This window comes from Thunnus thynnus, chromosome 21 (assembly GCF_963924715.1).
Source record: "Thunnus thynnus chromosome 21, fThuThy2.1, whole genome shotgun sequence".
Taxonomy (NCBI): domain Eukaryota; kingdom Metazoa; phylum Chordata; class Actinopteri; order Scombriformes; family Scombridae; genus Thunnus; species Thunnus thynnus.
Genome location: NC_089537.1, coordinates 15,183,077 through 15,194,700, shown reverse-complemented (window position 1 = coordinate 15,194,700; position 11,624 = coordinate 15,183,077). Strand labels below are relative to the sequence as shown.

The following is an 11,624-nucleotide window of genomic DNA, read 5'->3' as shown; positions in this document are numbered from 1 at the left end:
AGAACATGTCCTAATAAATCCATATAAGGGTGCCTTACTAAGAAGTGACGGCATATGTTTAATGGAAAATGTATAGGAGGTCTTTGCTTGATGAGAGTTAGGCTTACTGATGATTTATATGTATTATGTGAATACCATTCTTCTTTAGGATCACTCTCATAGACTATGACAGTATTATTTAGTTTACCCACTTTTGTACTTTTTATTTTTTGTACATTTTCAGATACATAATTGAAGAATTAGACTAGAAAGACTTTTGCTTTTAGATATTTATTACAGAAAGTGTATGAAACCCATGACAAAAAATAGTCACACATTCTGTCATTGTGTTACTTATGGATGGAATTATAGTTAAAATAAATGATTCCCCTTTTTGCTCGGAATTCCCTGGAAACCCCTCAAGAACCCTATGGGTCCCCGGACCCCACTTTGAGAACCACTGACATCAATGTCTCACAATTTCTATACCCCCCATGCGGTAGGTTTTATTTTGAAGGTTTAATTCAATAGCTTCCGTCCTATTTGAGCCGGTTGACGTCTTGACGTACGGACAGCACGTACTGTACAGTGGAAAGTCTCGAGACAACCGGACTTGGCACGGGTTTGTTGATGCACTGCAGCGATTGGCCTAAAACGGGGAAGTGAGAAACAGCAACAACCCGATTGGACGAAGGCGTGTCAGTCAAACTCGTTTATCTTGTTTATCCGCAGCCTCTGACATCAATGTGGCATTCAGGTACTATCGGAATAATCTGAAAAATTAGTTCTCGACTGGGAAAATGCACGTGAACGCCCCCTCATGTCGGAACAACTCGGAAAGTCGGCGAAGATGTTGGTACACACTCGCCGAAAGTTGACAAAAGTAAGCCTTTGGTTGACGGCAAGATTTGCTTTTACTAATTCATGTATCGCATATCAGTTTTTTGCGCTCATGTAATTTGTAATATGGTAGAAAAGTGATTTATTAGCATTGACCCTGATAAGTCAGGTAAGGCAATTATTTCAGTGGTTTTAGGGAATGTACTGGTGCAGCAACAAGTGTGGGAAAACACATCTTTGTAGCGTCCATGTTGTTTCCACATTACAACTTAAAGGCACACGAACACACCGAAGTCGAAAAAAGGGACCATCCGAGGAGCACGTAAATGCAGCATAATAACAGACTTTATATTGGGCCTACACATTAACTGTATGGGCTCACACTGTCAGGGTGGTAGAGTTTTGGGGATTTACTGCCACCTAGCGACACATGGGAACATTGAAAATACTGTAACAAATGACACCACAGAGAGTCATAGTGTGTATGAAATTTCATCTGAGGATATTTAAAAAGCTTGTACAGGATAAAAGTGACAGTACAGATCCAGTGGCTATAACGCAGACAGCAAGTGGGAGATAAAAATATAGTTTTATCAGCATTTATGCAATAATGCCTCACAAGAGGACAAGGAATATAAATAAGCAGTGACAATTTATTTTAAAGGTCCCATAGTTTTTTGTAATTTCCAAGAAAGAGAAATGAAACCATTAATTCATAGGAAAGTTGTGGGAAAAGACTGTGTCTTTTTGGTATTAATTACAAGGAAAATTAACTTATAGTTATTTATTCCAGTTAATTGCAAGCTAACCCAGACAGTTTTTTAGTCAGTTCACAGCAAGTCAGCTGGACATGCAAACAAAAATGTGTCGACCAGAAAGCCCACAAAATCAACATACAGTACTGTGCAAAAGTTTTAGGCACTTTCGATATCTCAGCACCATGAGAAAGGCATTTGATCTGTTCTAAATTTATTCTGCAGCACTTCAATGACCCCAAACATACAGCCGGAAGTCATTAATAACTATCAGAGGCCTCATCTCAACATCATTCACTCAGTTTGGAATTACATGAAGAGAAAGAAGCAACTGAGACGGTCTAAATCCACAGAGGAACTGTGGAAAGTTCTCCAAGATGCCTGGAACAACCGACCTGCCAAGTAGCTTGATAAAGTGTGTGTAGGTATACAAGGAGAACTGGTGCTGTTTTGAAGACAAAGCATGCTCACAGAAAATATGGTTTGATTTAATTTTTTTCTGTTTACTAACCTTTAAAGTTAATTGATAAATAAAAACTATTCATGGCATTATTTTTTAAAGCATTCTCACTTTACTTTTAGCGCCTAAAACCTTTGCACAGTACTGTATATGTAAAATAACAATAAATTGATAATGATAGTTGCTGGGATTTCAAAGGAATTCCTCCATAAATCAACAACTCAACACTAAACCTCAAATATCATCAGAATTTTCTTTTTCTCTGTACTTAGTACCAAACTACATTATTCTTTCCGTGACACTTCCTTGGAAATTAAAGGGGGAATATGGACCTGTAAAATAAAGTGTTACCAAATAAGCCTCTTGCATAAATTTGCATGGTTTCTTTTTTTTGGTAATTGAGAAGAAACAAAGTGGGAAAAAGTCAGTTATTACTGCTTGATCTGGCTGTCCTGTAACAGTTATGGAGAGCTTGCAAATCTGTGGCCCTCAATGAACATCCACAAGATTAATTTACATGTAATTCAGATATATATATATATATTTATTTGCTCATATAGTCTCTTAATCAAATCATTGCAGGGAAATAAAAACAACACACACACACACACACACACACAAACACACACACACACACAGAGTCAGTCTCATGCAGACTCCGGCAATGCGACCATCTTGGTGTTTTCGTTGTCGTCATGTTCTTCTTCAGGTAAAGGCTCATACTGTCGACGATATAGCAGACGTGTTACCAGTGTGATGATGAACATTTCCAGGATCAGAAGCTGCTGACTCATCACTGTGGAGATGCAAAGAGGCAGAGAGTGAAGGTACTGGATGTGGAAAGCATGTGTCTGCCAAAAACAATCTTTCAAGGGATCATTCCTGGTTTTGTTTCTAAACAAATAAAGGGATGGGTTGAGTCATTGCAGATGGAGCAGATAAACAAACAGACAGAAAAACTGATTGTATGGATGGATGTTGACTCACTGTATCCTCTGGCTGCAGCAGAAAAAGGTGGTGCACAGGCGATAGTTCCATTAAGAGCCAAGATGTTGATGATAGCGGACTGCAGCTGGCTCAAGATCAGGACCAGCTACAAACACACACACACACGTAAAGACACTGTTTATCCAGTCAAACTGGAAAATCCTGTAAAAAAAACAACTTCATAACGACATGTTTTAAGAATTGGGTGTTTGCTTTCCCTGACTCATATAGAGCAGTGCTGGTTACGGTACATCATGAGGTGCGTTAACTGCTGTTTGCATGTATATACTGTGTGTACAAATGTACAATTTAATGTATGTTTGAAGCTTCTCCTGTGTCTTACCTGGTACATGGCGTACTTGGGGATGATCTTTAGTGTCCGCAAGGTAACCCTCAGGTGCATGAACGTGATCGCCACGGGCCACAGGGCGATGATTGTCAGGATGCCCACAAATGGGTTGATCCATATAGCAGCTCCGGTAATATTCATCTGAAAAGACAAAAGAGAGAATATGTCTGGGAGAGAGTTTGTACAGAACAAAAAAAGACTAATGAAACACTGCAAAAGAGATATATGAAAAAAATGCCACATTTTTAAAATATGCTAACTATGCCTCTATTGGTTATTGAACTATAAACAAGACACAGTGCTGATGAAAGATAAATAAAGTCATGTAGTCTGTACACAGGTTACTTGCTGTCCATTCTAACAGGAGGCTAATCTGACCATCTGCAAGAAGCACAGGATGTCTCCACCTAACCTTGGTTACCATAGGAGACAGGCAGCTTTATCAAGCTTTATCCCTGTCAGCCAAAGTAGACTGAAAACTGTTCTGAAACAGACAGGTGACACATGACCTACTACCTCAGTGATAGAAAATGACCATAGAATGACTCATGAAACACACATATTTCCCCCACATAAGTAACACTAATCATAATAATAAGGCAACAAAGCTCATGTGTAGTGCATACTAATGCACGAGTCATAATGAGTTAGTGCATGAATTGATGCAGGATGTATCATGAATTTCTGTTGCTCACTATTAAGAAAGTCATTATGACTTTAAGTGTTTAGCTGGAATCTGGTTAATTACATAGAAAAGGGCCTTTAAGATTCATGTATTTACATTCTCATATAAAACTGAAGCTGAACAAGCGTCTTTTGTTGTTGGTGAAAGACGTGGAACACAGCACGCAGATCAAAACTGAGTATTACTGTTGTGTCAGGAATCTGTTAACTGTTGGGTCATGCAGCAGCATGTAGATGTTTGCATCAGACTATCAGCTTGTTAAAAAAAAAGTTTTATTTCTCTCTGATAAAAAGGTACCGTTGTGCTTTCAGAGAGGCGGATCACATGCATGGGTCTGAACTATAATCACCTAAACTCAGGGTCTTCATACATCCTGCATTCATTCATTCATTAAAATCAGAACTGGGCGTCATCATGTGAGAGAAAGAGAGAGACAAAGAGATAATTGTGTTTTTAAAATGTGAAAAAATAAAGAGTGGCCGATAATGTGGGAAAAGTATCACAGCAAGATTACGACTGTGATTTTCTTTTGCTCAACCAGAGGAAGTGCAACAAATCAAGTTTTCATTTTCAGATTACATGGAAAGAATAGTAAACATTGGGAGCCAGGGTGGTAGCGGCTCACTAACATGTTTTTCCGAATCGTCATTTAGCAACAGAAGGCTAGGTAAACAAACAGCACAAATAAATCAGGGGGACAATAGCGCCTTGAGATGCTGTCTAACATTTCCACGTTATCAACTCACATCAGCCAGGTCGAACTTCCCGTTGGTCCACAGGACAATGGAAAGGATGGTGAAGACAAGCTTTAGGAGAGCAAACTGGAAAGAGCCAAGTTTGAGCAGGAAGAGTGTGCCCCTGCAGTTGGAACAGAGGAAATTTTTTAATGGTGGTTGCTAATGAAACAAAATGGTTTAGCCATTTAACATTTTTTAAAAACTATTAACAATCCGTTGCGGAATTCCCCATTGCTCTTAATTTATCACTGCAGGATGTTCTGAACAATTCAGAGTGTTCTTGATTGTATCTCTGTTGGCTAGATGCATGTCTAGATCTGAAGGTTCTTACGTGTGCAATAATAACATTGATCCTCTGAGGTGCTTTATACGTTTCTGATTCCTGGCAAACAGAAGCCTTTCTCAAGAGAGAAGAGATGATCTTGAAGTTGTTGTTGGGAAACCGGGCAGTGGACCAAAGAAAAAAAAAGCTGAGCTTGTCACAGCTTGATTATCATCATCATCATTTTTACTGTGTACAGCAGGCAAGTTTACACAAAAGGATTTTTGGTGTTACAGAGAGTGAATACGCTTTTAAGACATGTATAGCATTAGAAATAAACACATCTGTTAGTCGTTGCTTCACACCAGCATGATTTTGATCATTTTTGATCATTGCATGTAGCCTAAACAGACTGTATCTGCTTCTGACAGACATACACAACAACCTATGTGTGAAACAAGAGAGTACTGGATAAGTAAACAGTAAATGTGGAGTCAGTGTTCTTTACTCAGCTAGAAGGGGTCGTGATGGGCACAATCTGGTACGATACACACTGGGCCCCACCCTGTAAGAGTTGAACGGCCGGGAGTGTGTTTAACCTGCCTTCTGCGAAGCGTACTTCTAGCGTGAGCACGATGTCATATTTCCAGAGGATCCCCGAGTTTATGTAATCTTCAAACAGACCAAAAACTACATCAAAGTTCCCCCGTGTGCTTGCCTGGCCCTTCCAACTACATGTGGTAGTAGTAACCGTCATGGAAGCTGTGCAGGATCTGTACTTCATTAGTATTACAGGATGTTTCAATCACCGCCTCAGTAATAAAGGGATTGATCAACATTAAAGACAACAGAGCATCAAATGTAGGATACAAAACATCCCTTCAGATCCTTTGGGAATCATCTCTGCTCATTGCTGCTTTTAAATAAGAACAGTTGATGCATTGACAACACTTTTTTTTTAAGGACAGCTGAGGTGTGAGAATCATTTCTTCTTATTTGCTGTTTAATTGAATTGAATTCAAATAAAAAACAAACAAAATTTCAGTCAGCAGCAAAAGAAAAAAGACATGTTTGTTTCTTAGTATTTACACCACACTACTGTGTAGGATGTGTGTGTTGTTCTAGTTTTATAGCCTCAATGCCCTTGAGACAACAGACTTTTCCTTTTAATCTGATGAAAAAAAACCCTCTTGCCAAAGATAACAGGAGAATCTAAATCCGCATGCCAGAAATACTTGCTGCTGTTATAAAACTAATAAAAAAAAGCTCCTACTGTGTATTCTCTAGAGGCTGTTCACAATGTGCTAATTTCAGCGCTCCAGGCAGTAAAAAAAGAAATTATAAAAGTTTATGAGACAATGATATCAACTGACTATACTTTACTAAAGTGTTTACCGTGTGATGGTCACGTGTGGTAGACAGAGGCAGCAGCAGCAGCACGGCCCAGTGCTGATCTTCAGTTTGTGTTTCGCCGCTCGCCGCAGGAATGCCTCGTCGCCCCCCACCTCCTCCAGCATCATGATCAAGAACTTGAATACCACGACGGCAAAGTAGCTACAGAGACATGGAAATAAGAAGTGAATGTAAGGGATGCAGGAGGAATGAAAGAAGTATTAAGACAGGAAATCAGCACACGGAGGAGAACACAAAGGAATTAAAAGAGATGAGTGATAAAGAAAATGAAATAACTTCCACACGCACATTACACAACAGCATCACTGTTTTCTGTAAAACTCTCAGGGGGTTATGGAGTTCAAATTTCCTGTGAGTGAAGTGAATAAACACAAAGCATGCTAAGAGATGGAAGGTGAGTCAGAGAAAGTGAAACTCACCAGGCTGAGGTCATATCAGTAAACATGGTGGCTCTGGGGATCCACATCCCCAGACACGACATGGTGCCAATCACCTGAAAAAGAGAGGAGAAAGAGCCGTGTAGAACATTCCTCTCTGTGCATTTTGCTGTGAAATGGCCGAACAATATCAATCTTTCTGCGTAATGTTCACCTTTTTTCTTCAAATGCTCTTTAAAAATCCCTCCCAGAAGCGTGTTAATCTTACCGGCGCAGCTCCATTCACCCAGATGATGACACTCTTCTTATTGGACGGCACTTTCCTATAGATGTAGATACATTCCTCGATGAAGACCAGCATGGACACGGCCGCCATGAAGGTGAGCACTGAGTACAGGATGATGCCAAAGATGTCCAACTCTGGAGGGAGAAGTGGAATTACAGCAAATTAACTATCTCCAAATTTGGGCTGGAACTTAGAGCCCAGCAATGATTTTCTAGAGAGTGAATCTTGATATGATCTTTGATTGCGCTACTTTGAGTGTAATGGGTATTTATGTCATTAGAGCCTTTATCAAGCACTGGATGCATAAAATACAGCTAGAAAATAACTAGTAACCTCTAACCAAAGTATAGATTATACCTTAAAAATATATTTAGAATCACAAAGAAAAACTGGACTTGCAAGCAGGTATAACAGGAAAATGTGTAGGAAACACTGGAAAACAGCATGTAATGGCAAGACTATACAACCTCCAAAAATGATTTGATGAAAGGATTCAAGACCCAAAAGTTGTTCTTGAGAAAATGAAGCTCCATCTTTTATTTCTACTTCCTTACAATACGGTACAGTGTTGATGCAGTTTCGCTTTTCATCACTTTGTTTACATAGCTTTTTTTCCGACATGACCAAATAAACATGAGTGTGGTTGCCAGTGCCCGCTCCACATTTTCTCCAGGACATGTCTGAGCTGGTCTGGCTCCACTTTGTTGTTAGTGAAGTTCAAAAGTATCTTGTTATAACTTTCCATTTGAACTCACTCCAAGTATTCGAATTGTTCCTTAATATGATCTTCAATTGTACTAATAATTTCTCCAATTTCTTTCCAAAATGTATCTAGTATGAGGCTTCCGTAGCCTGAGTTAAGTGGATATCTCCGAAGGTCACTGTCTTTTTAGTGCCAAACCATTTTCTGCAGCTGCTCAAGGAAACACTGGGGAAACAAACAAAGAGGGAACTTTCACTTTGGAAGAGATCGACTTGATTTGATTAACTCAGGAGGCTGAAGCCTTATAGCTGATAAACTCTGGAATGCATTTTTGCACAAACTGAGTTCTGTGTGGATTTTGTCCCCAATCACTTATATATATCGTAAGCGCATTATGAAGGGATCTCTTAATGGTCAGTATGAACAGGAGGAGTGATTACAGCAAGCGGACTCAGTTTAAATGTTTAGACGAGCATCCGACTGTTGCTTTAAGATATATGAGTGCTCGATTTTGAGGATTAATAAAATCCAGATGCAGACCTGAGTGTAAGTTCTGTTGATCGCCTTAATTGGGTTTCTTCGGGGTAAACAGTGTTAGCAATAAAAAAAAAGTGTATTTTGAAGCAAAATAAGTGAAAACAGCAACACAGGAAACCAAATACAGACTGCTGCTGCTGACATGTGCATGCTGAGAAAATTAAACAGACCGTACAGCTACAGCTAGATGATAGATTGGCTTGAGATTTTCTAGCTTAAGTGTTTGTTGGACTGTGGAGTATTTTGTATTTTGATTTTGGCATCATCAGCATAATCTATTTACCAAGTCAGCCTTCACAACAAACAGAATTGACTGTCTGTACAGTACCAATTAAAAGTTTAGACACACTTTCTCATTCAAGAGAATGGGAAACTTTGACTGGTACTGTATATATAAATTATGAATGTGCATGTGGGTGGGACTAGAGCAGGCAGGCTGTTGTATCCAGGAATGACCCTTGAGGCATCAGTAGTCACATATGGTCACTAGTGAATCATTACAACAGATGTTTCAGACAAAAGAGAGAGGTGATGAAAGCTGCAGCTACATTTGAAATTGAAAAGAGTGCAAGGAAAGGCTGAATAAACACCTTCTAGAGGTTGCCTGTAATTATGAGTCATTGCATTCTGCATCATTTCTTCGCCGGAATACAAAGTCATTAACAGTTATCAATATACAACACAGACAAACAAACAATCCTATTGGAGGACTTCTTTCTGTAGGTGGTCACTATGCCTTCTTGTTGCCTTTGTTTAAATACTGTTTTTCATTTTGTGTTGGTAAAGAGCTTGTAATTGCAATTGATAATTAACACAGAAGACTTTTTGAAAAGTTTCCCAAATTCTGAAAACAATGTTTTATTATTGTTCCTTCATCTGCTTGAACTATTTCTTTCCTCTTGTGTTCTGCTAGTTGATGTTTTGTGCAACCACACATGTGCACAACATACTCAGCTTTTGCAGTAAAGTGGAGACTGAGGATTTTAACTATTCCTTTCTGCTGGCAAAACAGATCCAGATGGCAACTGAGAGACCTCAAAGGTTTCACCATCACAAGTATTGCCCGACCAGTACTGGATTTTTTTCTACATATTGATATTTTAGAGTTCAAGAAATCCAATAAAAGTTCATTACAAATACAATATACATTTTTGTTAACCCACAACTTAACATTTTCGATAAGAAAACCTTAAAAGTGTCTTTGAAAGAACTGAGTGTGATATTTAACAGTTGAAATATAAACTTTGTTAGAGATCTCCAGAGAACAAACTATGTAAAAGTAACAGCAACAGTATTTTACAATATCTAAACATATCTTTGCCATTTCTGGTCTGCAGTTTCTTGATATTTATCGGCCAACATAAAGACCAATACCAATAAATCTGCAATAAGCTAATATTGGCCTTGCTGATTTATTGGTCAAGCTCTAATCAGAAGGGGATACCATATATTGTAAATATATATTCAGCAAACTATGATCAGTTTGAATTAAAATCTGAACTGAAAGGATTTCTTCTTAAAAATGCAAGCGCTTTTAAACTGCCACTTGGTGGTTTTACATAAGGTAAAAAAAACAACTTTGTTTTAAAGAGCACATTTAAAAAAGGTTTAAAAAGACAAAATAATAATAATAATAATTTAAAGTGCAGTAACGAAAAAACAAAACAATGCCACTATGGCAAGCTCACACATCACCAATATCAACAAAAGATTCATTGCCGCACTTTCACACGAACACATGATGACGTCTGCAGTGTTTTATTAAATTAGGATCCATGTAATAAAGAAAGATGGCTTAACTGACTTAAAGTGGATTTTTCTCTCTACATCCCTGCAGATTTTGAACTGCACACCCTCTGAGGAGTGTTATGACAAGTGAAAAGCAAAATGAGATGGATAATCCAACATTAGCCAGAGCCCTAAATGTGAAATTACAGTACCAACACCCCAGTGAAATGGATTAATGGATTAATTGTTTTCAACCCAGAAGTGAGCTGAGTCTGAACATGCAACTTTTCTGTAATTTGACTGTGGTTTTATGAGTATAATAGACTGAATCTTGCGTAATATTTACTCTATATGTCAGTGCTTTTAAAACTGGGGTCATTGGTCCCAGGAAAGCCCTTGAGGAGGGTCCTATGAGGGTCAATGACCAACGGTTCTCAGGAGGAAAAGGGAATATTTTACATGTATTTACAGAAAGTCTGGAAATTGTGCTCTAATGTAGTATTGTATGTTCCTGAGGATGTAAAGGAGTCATAACTATGCCCAAGAAGCAGGAGGACCACTGGATGGTGCGCACGGGAGACCACCATCCTACATCTTCCCAGCAGCTCACAAAGTGGAGCCCAGGGACTTCTAGGAATGCATCAAAACCCAACGAGGACAAAAGCTCTACAGTTCAGCAGCCAAGTGCATAATATTACACCTACTGATATTTTCTAGTGCATAAACTTCCATCAGACCATAACAGTCGTGTAATCTCGTCAGTTAGGGGTGTTTGGGGGGAAGCGCCCTGTCCTGTAAACTTCTCCCTGGTACCAAAGCGGTCTATACTCACTGAGGATGATGTCGATGGCGAGAGGAGGTTTGTCACTGCAGCTCGGATCAATGGTTCGGTTGGATTCATTCATGTTGGCTGCTGTCGGCGGATTTTTCACGAGTACAACTTTCAGTAGTCTCTCAGTCCTGCTTTCATCCGCAGACGCTCCGTGCGTAAAGCCTGGATTGTCTCCTCTCCAAAGAGCGTCCTTAAACTCTTCACAGAGAGAAATCTGCCTCCGGGACACCCCAAAACACTTGTTGTAATCTTTGGACCCGCCTTCTCCTCTCTGTCATAGGACGCACGGTCCTCTGTGCCAAATCACAGCGTCCCGAGTAATTGACGCAAAAACGTGGTTTGTGGGCAGACCTGGCTTTTTTTTTTTAATTGAAAGAAATGTTTTAAACAATGACAATTTCACAACTTTTGGTAATATATCATGCAGTTAAAATAAATCACTCAGCTTGTTTTGCAACTTGGTTTTGAAGTTATTTTGGGGTATATTATGGTATGGTATCTGTGGTGTGGCTTCCTGCTAGTTTGGAGAATGTGCAGTGGTTTTTGTGATTTATACCACAACGTGGAGCCAAACCATGGAATTTGCAGGATTAACTTCTTTGGAATCAGCCCACTCATGTTCTTATTGAACATACAGTGTATAGCCTATGTCATCATCTCTGTGTCAGCTTGACACTCGAGTTTCTCGTAAAAA

General features: G+C 39.1%; 1 protein-coding gene across 1 annotated transcript; it reads right to left on the bottom strand.

The window, feature by feature from the left end:
* Positions 1-203: 203 nt before the first annotated feature.
* Positions 204-11,186, bottom strand: slc51a (solute carrier family 51 member A). Its single transcript, XM_067578335.1, has 8 exons — positions 10,931-11,186; positions 7,113-7,264; positions 6,887-6,960; positions 6,450-6,608; positions 4,802-4,913; positions 3,365-3,511; positions 3,022-3,127; positions 204-2,830 (listed from the first exon to the last, which is right to left on the bottom strand). The coding sequence occupies exons 1-8, from the start codon at positions 11,001-11,003 to the stop codon at positions 2,682-2,684; spliced, it is 972 nt and encodes a 323-aa protein (XP_067434436.1). The 5' UTR covers positions 11,004-11,186; the 3' UTR covers positions 204-2,681.
* Positions 11,187-11,624: the final 438 nt, after the last annotated feature.

What these genes read in the sequence shown, in the direction of transcription:
- slc51a (XM_067578335.1), bottom strand. Translation starts at nt 11,003, where the DNA reads ATGAATGAATCCAACCGAACCATTGATCCGAGCTGCAGTGACAAACCT. An exon ending in GGAAGTTCGACCTGGCTGAT is followed by an intron (nt 3,512 to 4,801) that starts GTGAGTTGATAA and finishes TTGTCTTTTCAG; the next exon opens with ATGAATATTACCGGAGCTGC. An exon ending in TGCTGCAGCCAGAGGATACA is followed by an intron (nt 2,831 to 3,021) that starts GTGAGTCAACAT and finishes GCATCTCCACAG; the next exon opens with TGATGAGTCAGCAGCTTCTG.